At 52.8% G+C, this 22161-nt stretch overlaps 1 protein-coding gene across 2 annotated transcripts; it reads right to left on the reverse strand.

The window, feature by feature from the left end:
* Positions 1-1693: 1693 nt before the first annotated feature.
* On the reverse strand, positions 1694-21042 carry LIPG (lipase G, endothelial type). Of its 2 annotated transcripts, none has more exons than XM_038543980.1 (10): positions 20890-21042; positions 17930-18111; positions 16098-16277; positions 14672-14783; positions 9500-9721; positions 7641-7883; positions 6802-6922; positions 5906-6124; positions 3886-3990; positions 1694-3406 (listed from the first exon to the last, which is right to left on the reverse strand). In XM_038543980.1, exons 1-10 carry the CDS (start codon positions 20984-20986, stop codon positions 3373-3375), a joined length of 1515 nt encoding a protein of 504 aa, XP_038399908.1. In that variant the 5' UTR covers positions 20987-21042; the 3' UTR covers positions 1694-3372. The 2 variants fall into 2 exon arrangements, with proteins under 2 accessions (XP_038399908.1, XP_038399909.1); XM_038543981.1 differs by lacking the exon at positions 20890-21042 and adding an exon at positions 20544-20631.
* Between the last annotated feature and the right edge of the window lie 1119 nt (positions 21043-22161).

A 22161-nucleotide genomic window follows, 5' to 3' on the forward strand; every position in this document is an offset into this window, starting at 1 on the left:
TCTATAGGATCAGGAGGGTAGGAATGGGACCAACTGTGAAAACCAGCAGTATTTTAGGACACTTCACTAGAGGAAAGATTCCCAAGTAGGATGAGGCTGTTTGTGAGATGACCACCTTGACCCAACAGTTTCCTACCCTAACTGGAAATCTTTCTTTCGATTTGCTCTTCTGCCTCAGTGCAAACCAAAGATTAATTTGAATCAAGAAGCATGTTATATTGACAATAGGAATAACTCTGGACCAACTACTGAAGGCCTCCCAGCCGTTGTAACATGAGCGCAACCGAGTTGAGCTCTCAACTCATCCATCAGCTACACGGAACACACAAGAGCTTTGGTTGAGGGAGCAGAAACTCAAGTAGATGTGGAAAAGGGAAGGTTTGGGCAGCCCCGGTGGTGCAGCGGTTTGGCGCCGCCTGCAGCCTGGGGTGTGATCCTGGAGACCAGGGATTGAGTCCCGTATCGGGCTCTCTGCATGGAGCCTGCTTCTCCCTCTCCCTCTGCCTGTGTCTCTGCCTCTCTCTGTGTTTATGAATAAATAAATAAAATATTTAAAAAAAAAAAGAAAGAAAATGGAAGGTTTGAGGAATGTGGAAAGGGAAATGCTTGGAGCAACAGGTGCAATAGGAAAGGAGGCACTGGTTGGAAAAAATGTGGGCAGGAAAGGAATGTGGACCTGATGACCAGCCACAGAAGGCAGCTAAGTGAAGCAAGATGCCCCCCGCCCCACTGTATAGAAATTTCTGCGGTCGTGTATAGAATGATCATTAAGCTCTACTGCAACAAGAGAAACACCCCTGGTATTATGTAGAGTCTTGGAAGAAAGCAAGAGGTGTAAGAAAGAGAGGTCAGACTTTAACAAATACAAACTTCATTTAGTTCGATATTTTCACTGGAGTTGGACTTCTCCTCCTCCTTCTCACAGTCTGGAAAGGGACCCAATGAGGGTCACTTTGGGCTGTGGGATGAAAGGAACATCCAGTGGGTGGCACAGGAAAAACTTAGAGCCTAGACCCCTCTCAGCTTTAAGGAGCAGAACCTCAATACTACCCAAGACTTTAACATAATAGAGAATTCAGCTGCTACCTGCCTTGGGTCACTGCTATCTGGGTCCCAAGCAATCAAACCTATGTCTTCCCCGATATTTACCAATGTCCTGCCTTTTTTCCTAACATACACTTCAGGAGTTTCTGCAATTCAAATAATTTCCCATCTTGTTCTTTAGTGAAAGGAGCTGTTATCCACTTCCTTCCAATAATTAGTATCAGAGGGTAGAGCTTATACAAAGGTAATTTTTTGTCAGAACCTAGGCTTGGGCAGCTATAATTCTTTCAAATATTAAGAATTGAGATGCCAAATCACAAAGAGTTGTATAGATTTTTTTATTATTTTCCTATTTAAAATTCTAATCTCAAAATTGGTTAATTTTAAAATAAAAACTAGCCATATATTTGTTTTTATACATTATATACACTTGAGAAATAAATAGTATTCTAAGTGTTAAAAAAAAAGCATCATTATATACAAATAAGGCTTCGAGCCAAATGTATAAATACAAGACCCACTGAGGAATTGATTCCTAAGGCTTCTATTACTAAAAACAGAAGTCAGAAGTAATTGGGATGAACGGTCAATAATACAAGGTCCACTTTGGCTAGAAAGCATTCACAGAAGCAACAGAAGAAGCACACCATTTAAGAAAATACCTTGAATTAATTAAGACTTGACTGCTGACATCTTCAAAATTTTGGCATTAAACAATGATACAACTTTGGCACAATGCAGATTCAAACGACATCCCTTAAACACCTAAGTACAAAGAAAATCAATCTTGTCCCCCAACTTGACATCACACCTCCTTCCAAATAAATCTCACCCATAAAAAGCCCAACCTCTTGGAACAGTCGCTTTCCCAGTTATACATTAATGAAAGGGTTCATGGTTTTATGGATGGCTCTGAAAAACAATTCCTCGTTGGTCACATCGGGGCATCCTGGTGAGAAAAGGCTGTAGACGTCTGGATGAAGTTGCAAAGAGGAGCACAGCACGGGCTCGCCTCTGGGAAACCAGGACCTGACTCCACCGTGAGCTCCATGTGCAACTGCAGGCATGGGGCTGACGCTCGGGAAGCCAGGTGCTGTAAGCAGAGCCTGTGGTGGCTCCTGCGGTGGCCCCCGCTCACCTCCCGCTGTGAGGCTCTAGTTTGGCGATGCTCCTGCAAACCTTTGGAAAAGTTAATCAGTCTCCCAGCTCTCACGTGTATTCATTCATCTCAAGATCTGAAATGGGAGGCTTTTCTGAGTTCAACACAGAGAAGGCCCTGGTATCAGAGCCAGGGGTGCCAAGGAGGGAAAAGCACCCTATCAAATCCTAGTGCCAGCTCTGATGACGGGTGAACAGATGTGTGCAATAGATACGTGACACTGTCTATCTTCCTGAGCAGAAGAGATTCGGCTCCAAAGCCATCACATTTGGTAACTGGCCACCTCCTGTCCCCAGCACATGCGGTGCCCTGCTTGCTCCGATGCAAGTGATGGAACACGCACGTAGGGAGTACACACGTTCACCAGCAAGAACCAGCTGAGACCATCAAAAGCTTAGGATCCCGGCTCTTAGCCCTGTAGCCTCCCCCACCGTGTCCCCCATGCCCATCACCACGTGTGTATCCACGGATCACCTAAACTGGAAGGGAGTCTAGAAATCCCAACCCCATTGGACTCCACATCTGGAAAGGTTTATGAATACGTCTACTGCCTTGTGCTAATTAAGTTTAAGTGCTTAATACACATTTGTACCATCAAAAAGTAAGCAGTGGAAAACTGAGAAAAGCCAGTGACGTGTGCTTTCAGGACAAGCCGGGCGGCAGGACAGAACATCTGACATGTGGCCAGTACCCATCGAGTGCAGCCCATGGAACCCCAACAGTGAGGGCCTCACCACTGCCCCAGGTGAGGTGCTCTGGGGCTCTCTGGGTGAACGAGGTCACGGGTCTGCCACCCTGACACAAGTCCGCTCCCAGCAGAAAGCCCTCCCCACCCCTCAGGTCCGCTCGGGCAGCTCACAGCCTTGCACGAGCAACTCTTGGCAGGGAAAGCACAGGCTCACCGGGCACCTTGGAGAGGCCCGGGCCCTCCACCCTTTGCACACAGGCCGGAGCTGGAGTCACCCGGGGCCAGCAGGGGTGGCAGGAGTGGCCGTGCGCAGTCCCCTCCGGCGAGATGTCCCAACCATCATAGGAGGTAAGGTCCTGGGCCCAGCAAACAGATTCTTCCAGGCGCTAGGGTCAAGGCCAAGTGGGGTCCTTCCATCAGGTGGGTTGTCAGCAGGAACGCTCCTCCGTGTCCCTGGGAGGCGGGGGGGCGGGGCAGCCCCTCAGGGAAGCTCCGCGGCTGAGCCGAAGGGAAGCCTATAAGAGGGGCACTTGGTCATCCATTTGGTGAACACGGCAGTCTGCACTGAGGGTGTGCTCTGCTTATAATCAGGCCACCTTAGAATGGACCTGTCCATTGAGACCAAGCATATGCTTACCCTTACCTCCCACCTGATGCCCACTCCAAACACGTGCCTGGAAGGAAGCTAGGAGCCCTAGAACCTTCCCACAGCCCTGGTCTCGATGGACAGGTCCATTCTAAGGTGGCCTGATTCCAGCAGGGCCACCGGCTGTGAACATCCTCGGGGCAAGAGGCAGGACAAGAGGTGAAGGGACACAGACTTGTACAACATCCTGCATCTTCCACCAACTGGCCTACCTCCTCCCGACAGGTCAGATTCAGGGCAGAAGGGATTTGCACCCATTGTGTGCTGTGTCCCAAGCACCCAGACCCACGTCCAGCACATGCTGGGTGACCCGTCAACATGCACTGCAGATGACAGAGTCCCAGTTACCTGGTTTCATTTTTCATTCTCCAGCCATCCCGACACTTGTGAAACCAGAGCTCTTGGCCAGGGGAAATGCTGGTGTTCTCGAAGTCGTCCACACAAAAAGTCAATCTAGGAAGAAAAAGAACCTGCCAATGTAGCCACAACTCTCGTAGGGGAGTGCCTTGGCCAGATGATGCTTTCTGGATCCAAAGTGGGCCGAGTGAGGGGGTCTTTTCATTAGGCCACACCCGACTCAAATCTTTGGAACTCCCCATCGCTGCTGCGAGTGCCCAAACCATGTCTTGGTGAACCCTCCGTGATCTGGTTCATGCAGAATTTCATCACACTTCTTTCACTTTCTACTGTTGGTTCATTGAAAAGTCTGCCTGCCTCCCAAGGCATGGCCTCTCTGGAGCCTCCCTGATTGCCCATGCCCTTGAATCTTGATAGCACGTTCTACGAATGTAGTCTGTGCTATGGCCATTGCCTCATATGGCACGGAGTCAACAATGAATGTGTTGTCCCATCTTAACACATCATACATGGCCCTGAGGTGCTCATGGATGCTCATCCCCAGGGCAGACTGCAAATGCCACCAAACGGAGGGCCCTGAGGCATTTCCAATACGGTGCTCATGGATCCCCAGTGACAGGCAGAAGTGGGATTCAGCTGGGAGTCTAAATCAAAGGTTCAGAAAATGCTCAGCCAGGATCACAGAAGAAAACGATACCCGAATAACCACCGCAACCGTGACATACAGGGTGTGTGGGTCTCAGCAGTGTGTGGTGAGCATGACCCATGACCAAGACATGTATGGGGCCCCTGACCCTGATATATGGGACATGCAGACTAAAAGGGAAAAGGCCACATTCAAAACAGTTTTGGGAAGCTTTGCCAGGAAGCCCACACAGCCCGTAAACATATAAGGAGGGGACGTACCTCACTGAGATCAGGAAACTAAAACACATAAACACGCAGTCAGGGACCAGTTTGCAGCCCTCAGAATGGTGACAGTGTCCCGCCAAACGGAGGCAAGGACAAGGGAGAGCGGAACTCTCACTCTTAGGTTGTCAATTTGTCTAAAACAGCTTGAAAGAAGATTTAATGGTATCTTGTCAAGTTGGAGCACACATCTAATGAAACCCAGGGCGGGGCAGGGGGCAAAGGGCCTTCAGCTGCCCCCAGGTGACGTGTTTCTAGACCAGAACCTCTCGGACAAGGGCCCCGAGCCTCCCTCCCCCCCTCGGCCACATGGCACCACAGGCGATGGATGGAAGCGGGAAACAGGAAGGGCCGTGACACAGAGAAACAGCAGACTAGGGACAGAGACCGCGGGGGCGCTTCCCGTCACCCCGAGGTTGCCCGCGACGCCCAGCAGTCCACGGAAACACGTGGCGAGAAAGCCCCCCTCCCGTGACCAAGGCCCCGCGGGCTTCCCCGGCTCCTGCTCAGAGAGCCAAGGTGCAGCGTTGGGCCGAGACACACAGGTGCGCAGTTCCCAGGCGGGGCCGCGGCAGGCCTGGCATAGACGGGCCTCGGCCCCTGACCCTGACGTCAGGCCCGGCCCATGAGCCCGACTCAGTCTGTGGAGGAAGCGAACAGCCCTCCGGAAATCAGGGGCTGGAAGCCAGGGGTTGGCAGCCCTCACCACGGGGCTCCCCAGCTGGATACCCTGGTTTGTCCCGACACAGGGCCAAGCGAAGACGGCTCAGTGAGGCAGGGCTCCCCGAGAGCCCCGAGCAGGACAAGCCCCCCCCCCCCGGGCCGACACTGGCGCAGCAGGGGCAAGGACGGCTGGACTCCAGCCCCACCCTGCCCCCTGCCGCAGCCGAGGGCCCGGCGTCGGGACACAACTGATGCCACGGCTGCCAGAGGTCTTGCTGTACAGTGTTCACTTTTCCTTACGAAGCCATCTGGGGGCTGCCCCGGACCCTGCAGACGGAACACTGGGAAGCGCACGCTCAGCACAGGAGAGGCCGCTGCAGAGGCCGCCGCCCTCCGCTCCCCAGGGACACGGAGCCCAGAAAGCGCCCAGGCCCCTTACCTGCGCTGAGTCTCCCCAGACTTGACCCGGATGCGCCTGATGCTCAGCTCCTCCTCCGTGCTGCGGGGCTGAGACAGGTAACTGCGAAGCTCCTTCCACAGGTTGTACCAGGACTGAATCGCCCCCTCCCAGGTGAGTTTAATCTTCAAGAGGTCGCCCAGGTCCTCCTCAGTGTAGACCAGGAAGGTATTGGTGGCATTTAGCCCAATCTGCTCCACTCTACAAGGGGACACAGGAGCAGGTGTCACTGACCTGCCTCTCTGTGGGGTGACACAGTGGTAGCACCGGTCCCATGGGGACCACCGTGAAATGGGCCCACACACACTAGTCTCCCTTGAACTCCCAGCCCCTTCCTGCCTGTACCCCTCACCTGACACTCGGGGACCTGTCCTGCCCCCATGTGTGCGCGGCAGTATGTGCACACACCTGCTCCCCCAACCACACCCTGAGCCCTAGGAAGTGAGTACTTTGATGACATGACCTGGCCATCCCCACACTACACAGCATATTGCTTTGCACCTTGCGTGTGACCAACAGATACACGCTGCTATGCGCCCTTCCCACAGATTAGAAACAGTACAGGAATGGCATTTGTGTTCCAAATTTCCTACAGCCTCAGGTGTCAGGCGTTGCCTGAAATGAAACGGCAGTTTCTGTCCAGCTGATCCAGCAGCTTCTCCTGCTGCTGACTCATCCAGGAGCATCCCGCCCAGAAAGGGTCTGAGTCAAGGGCTTGGTGGGGAGTGTGGACCACAGGGGCCTCTGGAACCACCCAGCCCATCCCGCCAGCACTCAGGCTACACTTCCCTGCACTCGTTCAAACGCTCTCATGCTCGCTCATTCTCACACTGACTTGTCCTTGGTCCCGAGCCCATCAAAGGGAGCTTGCGACTTACATTTCCAAAGGCAGAGTCTGGGAGTCTGTGCTGGTGCCATAAAGGGTGACATAAAAGTTGGGTTCGATTTCTCCCACATTCTTGTAGCTGAAGATATGGATTTTCATCTGATAATGGTAAACTGCGGAGATAGCAGAACAAAGGCACGTGTGAGCTTTGCTGGTCATCTCAGGACACCCCGACTCAACCTGAGTCACCCAGTACCCCGAGTTCTTAGGGGTCCCTCAGTCCAACCCAGCCTCCCTCTGCTCTCATTCAGCCTGATGGGATGAGGGATCACTACAGTATAAAACAAGCCCCAAACTTGGGAGTTTGGGGAACTGGGAGGGGGAGCTGGTTCCAGCCTAGCAACTCTCTAGCTGCGCGACCTTGAATTAAGGGCCAACGCATTCACTCTCTGAGCCCCAGCTTCCTCTATAGGTCAAACAGCACCCACAAAACTGATGGGTTTTAGAATATGTTGTAAAAATGCACAACATCATGCCAACTCCCTCTTGGTCCATTCTCAGGTTAGTTGTGACACTGAAAGGAGGAAAATACTAAACAGCTTCGCGAAAGCCAAAGGCAAGGCAACGAAAAATTCTGATCTTAATACAAATTCAAGGTATTGATATTGTGATCACAGAATGATGATACGCAGCACAAAGAGTTCCCACCACTTATTCGGCAAGATCAGCTTTCCTAGGGTGCGCACAACATCGTGTGACGTGCAGTGATCTGAGCTCACTGTGCTTCTGCCACACGTCCTGGGTTGGGACCTGCCCTTTCCACAAGGTGGAACTGAGAAGAAGGGAAAAGATGAAGGCCATTGGGCAGGTGCCAGGGGGGATGGGGGTTACCTCTGAAAGGCATGCCCGCCCGGGTTTTGAGATACATTTTGCTGTTCCTCTTGCTCCTCGTTTTCTTCGCGTTGTAGCCGATGCTATTACACCGGTTCTTCCGGCAGCTGAGACAGATCCCCTTTTTGAAGCGATTTGAGTCTGTGCACTGGAACGCAAAACTCGGCTTGTCCTGATTCACCAGGGAGTCAACAAAGAGGTGCACGGCCCGCTCGTGCTCACATTTCACCACCTCCGTGATTGCTGGGGTGGGCAGAGAACACACAGGATGAGCCTCTCATCAAATACAGATCACGCCCCCCAAGGCCCAGAGAGAGTCCGTAACTTGCTCAGAGTCACACGATCAGATGGTTACAAAGTTAGGAGCATAATTTGGATTTTCTAGTCCACGTTCATCATTATCTCTGGTCACCAGAAGCTAAAGCCAATCGTTCCTTAAACTGGAGGACCTTAAGAAAAATTGGACAAAGCCATCCCATCCCTTCCTCAGTAACACCACTGGCCTTAAGGATGCCGTCACCTGTACGGACCTCTAAGCCTTCAAGGGCCACTTGGATATGATCACATTGAGGGAGGGCTACAGTCAGGCTGCATGAGGGAGTGGGACATCCAAAGGGCAGTCTATCGGAGCGCAGAGAACCAACAGGGGCCAAGACCTCGCAATGCTGGTGGGCCCTGGGGTAGTGATCGAGTGGGAAACCTGGGAAGAGCCCGGTCACTCCACCACACTTGAGCTTCAGCAGCAAATTCAGTTCAGCCCAAGTGTGCTGGGAACGGGCTCAGGCATGCAGACAGTAAATCATCAGTAAATGGAGACATCATCTTGATTTTACTTCTTTAAAATGTCACAAAAGGGGCGCCTGGGGGGCTCAGTCAGTTAAGCATCTGCCTTCAGCTCAGGTCATGATCCCAGGTCCTGGGATTGAGTCCTGCATCAGGCTCCCTGCTCAGGGGTGAGTCTGCTTCTCCCTCTGTTCCTCCCCCCTGCTTGTGCGCACGCGCTCTCTCTCTCAAATAAATAAATCTTGTTAGAAAGATAAAGTAAAATGTCACAAAAAATTAAATTATAGTGCATCCATGCCGTAGAATATTGTACAGACTTTAAAAAGAATAAGGTAAGCAAATCTATGTGCTCTGGTGTTTAAGAATATTCATTATGTATATTATGACTAAAAAAGTAAAGTTACAGAACAACGTGATTTCAAAAACTATAATCTCATACACACACACACACACACACACATTTAAAAAGAAAACCAGGGATCCCTGGGTGGCGCAGCGGTTTGGCGCCTGCCTTTGGCCCAGGGCGCGATCCTGGAGACCCGGGATTGAATCCCACATCAGGCTCCCAGTGCATGGAGCCTGCTTCTCCCTCTGCCTGTGTCTCTGCCTCTCTCTCCCTCTCTCTGTGACTATCATAAATAAATAAATAAATAAATAAATAAATAAATAAATAAATAAATAAAAAAAATTAAAAAGAAAACCAGACCAGAAGGATACACACAAAATTGCCCCCATTGGCTACCTTTGAAGAGTAAAGAGGGGGTGGGAGAATGCTCTATGCGACTCTGCATTGCTTGACCTTTTTTTTCCCCAACAAATATATGTTCCTTTTCTTGTAAAAAGAAATTAAGCAATAATAACCAGGACCTCAAAGCATGGGAATGCAAAGCAGAGGCCAACAGATTGCTGTTAATAAGCCCACAGAAAAATGAACGGTACACGGGGTTGGAGGCCCCATGGAGGGTGTGCATGCAATGAAATGAACATTGGTGGGAGCACGACCAGCTCGTGCTGGTTTCGGAGGAGCTGTGATCACCCAGTCAAACCTCTACGTGAGGCAGAAAATAGGAACTTACTTCCATATGCGATTGAGCCCAACACATCATTGAGTCCACAGCCTGGCTGGAAGTCCCCCCCATTGGGGTAGATGTCGATGTGGCCCACGGGCATCTGGATCCCAATGCTCAAGCCGAAGGAACGTGTGTAAGTGTGGAGGACATCCACGAAGTCTGCGTCGTCAGGGGACAGCCTCCTATGGATGTCCACTCCTTCAAACATGGGCCCAGCAGGATCCAAACCTAGAGTGGGAGGGGGAGCCAAGACTAGCTGTGTCGGGTGGACCAAGGGCATGAGACCTGACTTACGAGTAAGCCCATGTATGTATAATGAGGCCTCCTCAGAGCCAGCCCCCCCAACCTGAAATAGGGTGATGCATGCAGTCAGGGACCTTTTACTTTCTTCTGAAGCCTTCACCTGTCCTGACAACTCAACTGACTCGGAAAACTAGCTGCCGGGTTCACAAGGCCATGCAGCTCCCAGGATCCCCAGACCGTCAGAAATGAAGCCATTCTAGAAAGAACTCAGGCTAGCCTAACTAAGCCATTCATCTCATTTATTCTCCCATTGAAAGCCTTCCACAGCCTTAGTGTAGCAGGCTTTTCATGGAATAACCAGGCTACCCACATCTTCTGGAGGGAGCACTCAGTTTTCCCAAACTGAGCTGTTTGCATGTGGACTTACTCTTCCCCTTCCTTTAGCGATAAATCTGGCCCAAGGGTGGACTGGTGAAATCAGGGGTGGAGGGCACACCAGACTTACACTGAGGACCCGTGTCCCAGGCCTCCGGAATTCCTGTATTTTGCAGCTAGAGGGAGAAATCTTTTTGCCTATAGACTTTCTGCACTGCCCAGGCAAACAGCAGCATAGAGAGAACTGGTTCTCACATTTGAAACAGCACAAATATCACTGGGAGCTTGCGGAAAATCCCAAGTCTATTAGGTGGCTACATAAACGTCTGGAAGGATGGATACACAGGCCACTGGCTACTTGTATATATGCGTGCAGCAGAGAGGTGGCGGGAGGACCTAGTAGGTGGCAGCAACGATAAGAGACTTCTATTTTGGAACCACATGAATGTAAACCATCCGAAGAAAAGAATTGGCAAAGCCTGAGTTGCGGATTCCCCAGCCCTCTAGAGATTTTGATTAACAAGTCCGGTTTCCCCAGGTGATTATAAAAGGAGGTGGTCTTTGAATTGAATCTGAAGATCCTAAAAGGAGATGGTCTGTGAATTTCCAGCCTGAAGATTGGAAAAAACATCTCCCACCTTCAGTATCATCGATAAAACTGAACCTGAACATCTTAATCCACACAGTTCATGTGAGATATTAAGAGATTAAGTGCTTGTCAGTGTAAGTACTAGCTGCTATTACCAAGCTCAAGTGATTGTGGGAGCTGACTTCATGCCAGCCTGGAGAGCCCTCTGCCCTACAGACACAGGCGAGGGCCCGGAGGAAGCTGAGAGTACTGCACACTGTTTAGTCTAGAACAGTGGTTCTCAGCTGGGAGTGAGTTTGCTGCTAAGGGGACATTTGGCGATGTCTCAGACATTTGTGGTTGTCACAGTTGTGGAGAGAGAGAAGCTGTTAGCAGCTGGCGGGCAGAGGCCAGGGAAACTGATAAACATCCAGCAATGCGCAGATCAGTTCCCACAACAAAGCATTAGCTGACCCAAATGTGAACGGCACTGAGGCCCAGGCACCGTGGTCTAGAAACACCACGTCAGAGAGGAGTTAAGACCAAGAACAGAGTCATACAAGGAGGAGATGGGTAATAGGACCCCCAAGCCCCAGTGCAAGAGAACCAGGGAGCACACGGTGAGCCTCGAATCACTGGGCCGATTTCAGGCTACACAGCAGGCAGAGCTACCATCTGGAGTCAACAGTAAACTTATGAAACGCGTCTTGCATGAAAATAAGCAGGTTCCAGAAGAAGTTTAGATAAATGCCTGGAAGCACAGGGTGCCTGGCGGTTCATCAGCAGCCCTGGGCCCAAAAGAAGGGTGGCACGGGAGCAGTGACCCCCAGCACGGCCCGTGATGCCTCAGTTCAGAGGCTGCCAAGGGCTGTGGTCTCAACACAGGCAGCCGCCCCCTGCTTCTTGCTATGTTTTCTGGAATTAAAAAAAGAGAGAAAGAAGACCATTCTGCTTTGCAACCAATACAAGGGAGGGGCTCTTTGCTTGATGTGAATAAAAGTCTCCACCAGACCGTCAGAGCCATGGAAACCCAGCTGTGCCAGAGGAATGCAGGCAGTGGCAGGGCTCCTGGACAGGACTGGCTGGGTGCTGGGGGCTGGGGCTGGGGGCTGGGGGCTGGGGGCTGGGGGCAGGGGCTGGGGGCTAGGGGCTGGGGGCAGGGGCTGGGGGCTGGGGGCAGGGCCTGGGGGCTGCGAGCTTTGCCTACCCGGACTGGACTCCCCCAGCCCAATGCATAACCAGGCCTCACAGACTCTCCGGGAAAGGCTGCCCCATTTACTTTTTTTTCACCAGGAATAGGAGGGAGCTCTCGTCCCCTCCAAGAAAAGCAAAAGCAGAGAGCCACCCTTTCTTCCATGCAGTCAGAGCCCTTCCAAAGACGTTCTCTTCAGCCAGTGAAAGTTGCACACACGCACACGCATGCACACCCCGGAGAGCCTCTGCACGGTGGCCTAGCAGGGCAGGGCCTGCTGCCCTTGCATCACTGTTTTATATCCACCAGCAAAAGAGAGGAGTGATAGGGGCTGGTGGCTGGGTGCGGCCTCTGCAATCTGCCAGCCTGCATTTGAATCCTGGCTCTGCTACTTATGACGGTTAGACATTGCTCCCATTATTTCAGCACAGAGTCCCCGTTTCCCCACCTGTAAAATGAAGCCAAGAGGCCCCCGTGACCCCATTGTGACAAGTCTTCGAGCTAGCACCCAGTACCTGTCACAGCTTAGCTTAGGTGGTGCTTGACATTAGGAAGCATCTGGCCCACAGTCTGTAGAGTGGACCCTTAACTCCTATTTCTTAAATAAATGAATGAATCCGCTTATCTGTTTATGACTAACAAATATATGACCTCTTCCCTAGCATAGCACAGAATTCTGTCAAAAGCCGAAGAAGGTAAAACTGGCAAACCCCAGGCCATAGCTCTAATCCAAGCAAGACCAGGGTTCAGGTGTTGCCCCTGTTGGCCTCAGGACCCCACTCAAGCTGCAATCTGGTCCTTGTACCCCTTGGGACCACGTGGTTCCCTGGCTCATGGGGGGTCTACCGACAGAGAGGAGGAGTGCACACCCGCCTCCCCCATCGGGCAAGCACACAGCCATGTCAGGTGAGCCCATCCCTGAGGTGCTGAGGGTAGAGGGTATAATTTCCTGAGCACCTACCAGGCCCCCACCGCAGAGAAAGGCTGGAGAGAAGAAGCGTGCTCGGGACACACAAGCTGCAAGGAGCACTGATTTTAGCATTCCGTCAGCAGAGCCGTTGTCTCGGAGGCCACCACCCAAACAGGCACTGGGCGGGGAGGAGCGGGCGGGGGGTCCCAGAACACCCTCCCCCAGCCCCATCACTGTCAGATTCAGAAAGAGGGAAAGGGAGGATCCACAGCTGGGGGGTGTGGAGGGGACACTCCTACGGGCTGCAGCTTGAACGAGGCGGGCCGGGCTCTGAATCTGAGCGTCTGGCTGGGCTGGGGGCTGCGTGGCCACCGGAGCTGGAGTGGCTTACAGCCCCGCACCGCAGCTACGCGCACAGGCACGGGCAGCCACATGGTCCTGCCTCCTGGGTGCTCGGGCCCCAAGATCTTGGGAAACAAAAAGGCTCTTGAGGTTTCCTAAATCAAATAACAGGACCTATAGGGGTGTGTGTGCATACGTGTGTGCGCGCTAGGCCAAAGCCCAAGGATGATGTGACGCAGGCCAATATAATCTCACAAATATATATATATATATATATATATATATTTTTTTTTTTAAAGTACCCCATTAGCTTGGTGCTAAAACATGAACATCTACCTTTACTATGTCACTTGTTAGCTAAGGACTCTTCTGTTTTAGACAGGACTTCTTTGTGTTTTAAAATAAAAGCACTGCCGGGAAAGACACAGATCATATCTTTCCTTCTAGATGACCAGTCGGGTCCTGGTATCTTGGAGGCAAGAAGGAAGCTGGGAGTGAAGAAAAATAAAAGAATTCCAGAAGGAAGATAAAATTTTAGGGCAACATGGGGCTCTTGGAGGGCTCAGCGGCTGAAGGTCTGCCTTCGGCTCAGGTCATGATCCCAGGGTCCTGGGTTGAGCCCTACATCCTGCTTCTGCCTTTCCACCTGCTCCCTGCTGTTGCTCTCTCTATCGCTCTTTCTCTCTATCTCAGATAAATAAATAAAATCTTTTTTTAAAAAAAGTTTAGGGCCACAAATTTGCCATTAATTTCAGCCTGGAGGAAGCTCTGTGTACAGAGTTGAGGAAGCACAACAGTGGAAAAGAAAATCTTTCACACTTCTCAAATCACTAAATGATCGAATCCAAACACAGATCAGAAGTTCGCCAGGATGGAAAATGCAAATTTCTTACTAACGACCCGGGTACCAATACCAGAAGGGCTTATTTGACAACGAAGTTTAAGCACCCTTTTTAAACAGATAATGACCACTAATAAGCATGCCAGCACACAGTGGGAAAAGGCTGGTGGTGGATGAAACAGAAATGAGGTGGAATTCAAATAAGAATCCAACAGGGTTCATTTCCCTGGAGGTCCTAAGCATCACTGGCAGAGAACAGAGTGAGCCCTCAAGGTTCACAGGTCAGGATCCACCGCAATTCTGCACCTTGGTTATTTGCTGTTTGCCTCTGGGCATTTCCTTGCTCAGCAGACCAGACCTGTGGTTTTCAAACTGGTGCTCAGGGACCCCGAGATTTCTCTGGGGAACCGGAAGGCCCGTAGCAAAGCTAGGACTGCCTAACATCTACCTGGCTTCGACCAGAACGTCCCTTCTACCTGTCTCATCTATCGGGGTCCCACACAAGGTCAACCTGAAAGAAGGACTCTGCGACCAAATAGAACCCTTGAAAGCTCTGGATTAGATATTCTCTGGGTCCCTTCCGAGGCTAGCCCTCTAGGGCTCCCATGTGCTGCTTCCGGGGGAGCACTGCATTTCAGAAAAGCCAGCTCGGGGGAGCTGCTGAGGAAGCTCAGGGGTCAGCCGATGACGTGGGAAGCAGAGCCTACCTGTGATCCTGCCCACCGTGCCTTTCACGAAGTTGCCAGCGTACCCAGCCACGTGAGCTCCGAGGCTGTAGCCGATCAAGTGAACATTCCCGAGAGAAAAATCATCCTTCTCCTGCAGGAAGCCACAAAAGTGTGTGAGTGCAGCGTGCGGGTGACCCTGAGCCCACAGGGTCCCGACAATTCAATAATTCTATGGCAACAAGGAAGAGCCCTGGGAACCAGAGACAGAGACTTTCCAGGGCATGGCCCACATGCCTGGCAAGGAGACAGGGATGGACACAGCCAGGGAGGGGAAGGCAAGAGGCCTTCACGGCACTTTGTGTGCCTAGTGTTTGGGGCAAGGGGGGTTATGACTAGAAGCTACACACCTGACCCTTCGGCTGCATCTCCCTTCTCTCAGCACTATGGGAGGTGGGGGTGGCTACGTGGACCACTAAGCCACCAGGATCACTGAGGACTAAGTGCCTACCACAGCCTACTCTTTCACAGCCTACAGCTTCTTAGGCCCCAGAAAGTGCTAACCTGCTCACCACCAGCCCACCCAGGACCCCAGAGTGGAAGCATCATACCCTGAAAGGTCACTTCACTGGTTGGGGGAGGAGATGGGGCTTTGACCCCACAGCTCAGAAATTGAGCCCTACAGAACAACCCAGGCAGAGAGCTGAGGTACTGCTCGAGAACCCTGCCCTGAATGCTATCAGCATGCATCAGACTCCACGGGCAAAAGGAAGGGAAGATCAAGCTGGAAATGCCCCAATAATGGGGTTACTTTGCCAGTACACCCCTGCCTCCAGGTAGGTCCGCAGATCTCAGGCAAATCATTAACTCATACAGAGTGAATGTAGGACCTTGGCATCTGTTTCCCACGCTTAATATTTTAAGCGTAGCATTAGGCTGCATATGTTGGAACCAATGCTCTCTTCTCCCTGAGGACCGCCACCCTTCCAAGGAAAGAGCAGACTCTAGTAAGATTTCAAGATTTCTTTTTGTTTTTCTTTTTCTTTTTTTTTAATTCATAAGAAACAGAGAGAGAGGCAGAGACACAGGCAGAGGGAGAAGCAGGCTCCATGCTGGGAGCCCGACGTGGGACTTGATCCCGGGACTCCAGGATCAGGCCCCTGGGCCAAAGGCAGGCGCTCAACCGCTGAGCCACCCAGGCGACCCAGATTTCAAGATTTCAAGCTGGTCCTGGCTCCTGACAATTCCCAACCTGAATGACCTGTCAGGCAAATGTGGTTCTGACAAACAAAGGAACAGGCAAGATCCGGAGATATATCAATCATCAAAATGCTTTCCAGAGTTCCAGCTTTCAAGTATTTCAAGCAAAAAGTTGAATCCCAAAGATACTCTTAGAATCCTGAGGTTCACGGAGCTGTGTTTTCTTAAGAAGGTTCAGATTCAAGATCTTGTTTGTAAAAGCACTTACCTGCAGCCAGTCAAGCATCCTGGCAACACTGTATCCCACCACCCTAGTGTTATTGACGGCGTCTGTGTAGAGCTGGTGGGCCAGGGGAAGCCAGTCAACCACCACGACGTTGGCTTCTTTCTCTCTTGTCTGTAGGGCTGACACAAGTTTGTACAGCCAACTTTCAAGCATGCCACTCATCTGCAAAGAAAACAGAACATTTGAAAACATTCTTCTTAGGGGTTTCATAAGTCCTAATGAATATGGAATTCAGTTCCATGACCCTCTCCCTGGCCAGTTCCAGAGCTTTCACAATGGCTGCTCAGGCACCAAACACTTGCACGTGAGCAAGGCCAGCCACAGGCAGGACTGCCACATGAGTGTTTGTCTTCCATTGCTCTTTCTATCTTGCTTTTCCCAGCGGAAGTCCCACAGCCGGTGTCTTACGCTGCCACTTACTGTCCACTGGGCCTACGACTAAGCGATAAGTGTTGGTAGCGATTCTGGCCTGGGGTGGGCATGAGTCCCTGTCACAGACAAGCAAGTTGCCCCAAAGTCAGATGGGAAAGGTTGCCCTGGAGAATTAGCTTCTCTGTCAGAGATGCAAGGAGATGCTGTCTTGTAGGCAAACTCGGAGTTAACAAATGACCCCTTCCCACAACCCATGTCTGCCATCCCTCTTGATTCCAGAGTAGGGAAGATCTGTCCCTGGAATCCCAAATTAGAACTCAGAACACATTTTCCCACAGAAACAAAGTTATATATAGTGCCTAGGTCCAGTTGTAAACCTATCCACATGTACATTATTAGATAAATAGATTTTCTGTGCCTGGCCTGGGAACCCAAACGCCATTTACAATCTTGCCTCTATGGGAAACTGCTGTTCCAAGTTCCAAACAGATTACAAAAGAACTTTCTGGAATGCGACCCATTTGTAAGTTGCAGGCAGTTTGTATTTGCATTCTGACGGGGCGGGGGCGGGGGGGGCGAATCTTAAAAAGGTTCAATTGCAGGATTCTAATTGTAGGCTGTGGGATGAGGATGAATAGACAAGCACCTAACCATCTCTTCGGGCACACTAGGGAGATAGGCACTTGCCCCCAGGCCTGACCCCAGCAGTTGGTGATAGACCTAAAGACCCAGAAAGCATGTCACAGATATGAATTTCTCATCATTAAAAGGAAGAATGTCCCCTCCCAATTAGCCCAGGCAGAGACCTACTCACTTAATAGTGTCATTTTCCTACAGACCATCATTATATGAATGAATGAACCCCTCACTGGTCAAAAGCTTTTAAGCTGAGCATTAAAGCCCTTTTTTGTTGAAGTTTGTCATGGGCCTTTCAATGTGCATTGCTCGGCTAGGGCACATAAAGAGCCCCAGTGCCTTTAACCGGAGCCATCTCTATACAAACAGGAGGGCACGGTGCCAGTGGTGGCCAGCGAGCCAGGCCAGCTGGCTCTTCAGAGACTCTCAGAGCCAGTCAAGTTGCTGCCGCTCAGCTTGGCTCTCAGGGAGGGACGGCCCCCGCCAGGCAGTGGTTGACCAATGTAATTAAGTGTAATTAGAGGGCCCCTCAAGAGCCAGTGGAGCTGGACCGCTGCCTTCAGGAGAGCCACTCTCCGAAAGCCCGCTGTGTGCCAGCGTTAAATGCCACCCTGCTGGAGTCCACATTGCCCCCTCTGCGACGTGCCCATTACATTCTTCACAGCTGTCTGGAACACAAGCAGCCCACAAGAGAAGGGGGAGAGAGAGAGCACAGAATCTGGAAGCACCAGTCTTCTTTTTAATTGACCAAAACAAAGGAAACCAAATCTTGTGTCAGGCTGCGGAGCTTCCCCCACCGGGCTCACCGTCCACCCATGAATGATGAAAAAGGTTTTGGCCGTCACGTTGAAGCCACAGTCTTCCAAAGGCTGGTCGTGGCCGACGGGGAGGTAGCAGCCCTCATGCTCCGAGTCCTCAGAGGTGCGAAGGTTAAATCTCACAGGAGGCTTGGCAGTAACCTGTACGTCCCTGGCTCTGTGGCGCTCATCTGGGGGAAAGAGAACAGGGCATGGGTGCACCTAGTGGGCTGGGGAAAACGAGAGATCCGGGGTCTGGTTCTAGTTCAATCTTGAACGTGTGACTTAATCCTCTGGGTTTTAGTTTTGATATCTGCTGACTGGTTTCTCCTCACTTCCCAGAAGAGTTGCAAAGCTATAATAAAGGGACATCTCAATATTTAAGAATATTAGTTTGTCACAGGCACTAAGTACCGTGACTCTAAAATAAACAGGTGTCTCTTGCTTTTCTCTCCTCTTCTCTATCAAACCAGTTCTCTTTCCTCCCCTCACATGACTACTTAGTCCTTGATTATTTTCCTGAAATGCTTGGGACCAGCTAAGATTCAGAATTCAGAACATTTCAGATGTTAGAAAGGCATTATGGTACAGAAGCCATGTGATACAAGAAATCTCCAGTGTAGTCGGGGCATCCCCCAATTATCAAACACACTAATATTTCTGTAGGGAAATACGTAACTACACACCAACTCGAGGGCAAAAATAAATATTATAGGCAGCTTCATGCCAGTTCCGGTCAGTTTTTGCTGCCAAATGAATTCAGGGCTGGTAAGGCCAAGTCTTGCTGCCAAACGAATTACCAAACAAATGTTCCAATTTTGGAAGATTCTAGATTTTGGAATTAGAGATAAGAAGCCATCAGCTATCACATGACGGGCTTCCCCTAGCATTCCCAGCTAGATTCCAGCACTTACTCTGAAGACCTCTGGCATCCTCAGGACTCCCTGCAGTACCAGAAATGTGCCATTCTTTCAGGTTGTCAAATAAATGACTGAAGCCATGGGGAAATTCGTAAGAGCAGCAAAGGCTACTTTCAGCTCCACTGCTCACACACAGTGCCCCGCTCCCAAAACACAGATAATGTCACTGATGTCCCTGTGGCCTCTTAACACGAAGCACTGGCATCACCATGCTATTACGGACAGTCTTTTTTTTTTTTTTTTTTTTACGGACAGTCTTAAACCAATCCTTCATCCACCATTCTTCCAACCATCCAGGAAACTATCCATCCCCTTGTAACAGGCTAGGAAATTAACAAATCGAACTCTCCTGTCACCCAGAAATCAAGGGGAAAAAAATACCAGATGACCACTCTGGGAGTTTCATTTGTCCCAGAATGGATAACAAATCAAATGGATCCCAAATGAAATCATGAATAGAGAGACCAAAATGGTAGAGAAGGTGGTGGTGAAGAGGGTGGTGGAGAGGAAAAGAATACACCTGATATAAAAAGGACAGAGTTCCAGAAAATGCATGAGCAAACGTCAGGTTGACCAACATTAAAGTGATGAACAAAAGCCCCAATAGCAGAAATCTGAACCATGGACAAAAAATAGCCTTCTGCCCTGATTCCCACCCAAATAGCCATTCGTAGAGACCAGATGGGGAATTGTAGGAGAAAAAGAAAACAAGTCTTCTGGCTTCCTGGGGCACATTGGTGGATGAACCCACCTAGTGCCATACCAACATTCACCTGAGCATCCGGCCTTCTCTGACCCCAGAATTCTCCAGCTTTATTACTACTACGTTCGGCCTGGGTCACTTCAACCTCTGGGACTCCGTGACTTTTCTTCATCCCTGTACGCTCTGGGATCCTTCTGTTCCCTCCTTCAGTTCCCTGCTCAGTGTCAGCCTCTCCGGGAGGGAAGCCTGACCACAGGTGAAAACTGGCCCATCTTTTCCTTCAGCACCCTGTTCCTCCCTCTCTGCTTTACTTTTTTCCTACTGAGCATCATTTATATCTTTTAATGGGTTTATTGTCTGTCTTCCTACTAGCTCCAGAAGGCAGGGGTCTCCATCTGCTTTGTTCATTGTATCCCCCACACCTAGAAGAGAGCCTGGCACTAGGTGGGCACTGAAGGAATGGCCCACAGATACTCAGAATTGCGGAACCCATCAGTTGGAAGGAAGGGTAGCGTTTTACGGGAGAGGAGCTAGAGATGCGACTACCCCGGGTCACACTTCTCGTCAGCACTAGAGCATGTTGAGTAAAGCAAGGCTCTCTCATTCACCCAAATTAACGCGCCTGCATGTCCATAGGCTGACATGGACCAACATCATTTGGCTCAACCTCAGAAGAATAGTAGGAGATGAAATAATGGGGTGCCGTAGGGGATCTCCCCTCTCCACCGCTTAACTAATTGACCCGGCACCCCAGGTGGGTGACCCTACCCTCTTTCGGCCAGGGCAGGCTTCCTCTAGTGGGGGAGACTGCCGTATAGAACTCAGAAGAAAGAACAGCCAGCATCCAGGAGGAGGAAGGTGAAGAGAGGTGGAAAAGGGTGCAAGGGAGGAGGAGGCTGGCCGCCAGGAGCAATAAGCCCAGCAGCTCCCGCAGGTACTCAGCCGAGGCTCCCGCAGGTACTCATCCCGGCTCTGCCGCCTCAACTTTCCAAACACCTACCCCGGGCGAGGAGGGGGGCGCCAGGCGACTTAGCTCCCTAACACCCTTCGTGCCTCGCAAAGGGAAGGTTGAAGAGCGGCGGGCGGGACCGCACGGATCCAGGGAACCTTCTCGTGGGAGGGGTGGGGCCGGCCAGGGCGACCCGGCGCCCTGCAGCCTCTCAGCTGCGCCCGTCCCGCCCCCGCCCCCGCCCCAAGCCCTCGTCGGGGAGCCGAGCAGGAGGAGCTCCGGGGTCGTAGGAAAGACAAGAGGATTCCGCGGGCAGCAGGCAGGGCCGGTGAGGGGCACGCGGCACCCAGAGCTGGAGGTGGGCGGGTGCGGGCTAATGGGACTAGGTGCACGGTACCTTGCGGCCGGGCCTCCGGCCCCCGGGGCGTGCGGACCCCCGCCGCCAAGCAACAGGAGACGGCGCAGAGGCAGAGCAGAGGCACGCGGTTCCGCATCCTTCCCCGCCCCGCCGCGCCCCCTGGCCGCGCGCCGCGGAGGGAGCGCCTCTCGGGCCGGGCCGGGGCCGGGGTCGGGGTCGGGGTCGGGGTCTCGGTCTCCTGCCCGGGGCGCCGGCCCGAGCGCGCGGCAGGTGCGGCCGGCGGTGAAGCGGGGCTCGGGACCGGGCCTGCCCTCGCGCGCGCCGCCGCCCGGGAAGCCAGAACCCGCCGCTGTCACTCCTCGAGCTCCCGGCGAGGCACTTTTCAAAAGTCTGGGAGTCATCTGACCCATCGCCAGATGGCGATTTGCATAATTTATTCCCGTCCCCGGACTCTGGTTGGTCACACCTCCGCTGACGCCAGAACCCAGACCCCCCAGTTTGAATGGAAGCGCCGCGCACCCACCGCGTGGACGCCGCGCCCTGCCCCGCCCTGCCCGCGCCCCGCCCGCCGCCGGCCCCGCCGCCCCCGCCGCCCCGCGCGCTCCTGGCGCCGCTCGGGGACCCCGGATTCCGCGCTCGCCCGGTGGGGGGGGGCGGGGGGGGTTGCCCCGAAACGCCGCGCCTGCGGGAACGCGATCCCGGAGAAGGAGCGTCCCCCTTCCCGCAGCGCGGAGTTCCGGCGCGGCGACCCCAGCCAGGACAGCGGAGTCCCCAGGTCGCCCCCCCCCCCCAGCGAGGCCCGCGCGACAGGTGCGCACGGAGAGCCCGGGCGGGGCCGGGGGGGCCGAGCGCTGCGGGCTGCGGCGGGGGCCCGGGCTTCCCGGGGCCGCACAGACCTTCTCCCGGTCGCTGTCCCGCCCCGCTGCAAGCCTGGACAGACCGCCCGGCTTCTCTCAGGTCGCCCGGGGGGCCTTCCCCGCAGCTTGGGGCGCTTGGGGCAACCGAAGGCCACAACGCGGCACAGCGCGGGGCGCCGCGGTCTCCCGCCCGGGCCCGAGGGGAGCTCGGAGCCCGACGAGGCCCAGGCCCGCCAGCGCGCAGCTGCAGCCGCCCGTCGAGTGGAATCGAGCCGCCCCTGCCCCCCCCCCCGGGCTGGCCCTGCCCCCCCCAGGGACCCCGGGACGGCGGGCGGAGAGCACTGGCGCCCGGGAGCCAGCGCCGGGCTTGGGGCGCGCGGGGCGGCGGCCGGGACCACGGGGGGGGGGGGGGGGGATGCGCCCCGACCGCCCCGCAGCGCCGCGCCTTCGGCCT

The sequence above is a fragment of the Canis lupus genome, chromosome 7, assembly GCF_011100685.1.
Source record: "Canis lupus familiaris isolate Mischka breed German Shepherd chromosome 7, alternate assembly UU_Cfam_GSD_1.0, whole genome shotgun sequence".
NCBI classification, from domain to species: Eukaryota; Metazoa; Chordata; class Mammalia; order Carnivora; family Canidae; genus Canis; species Canis lupus.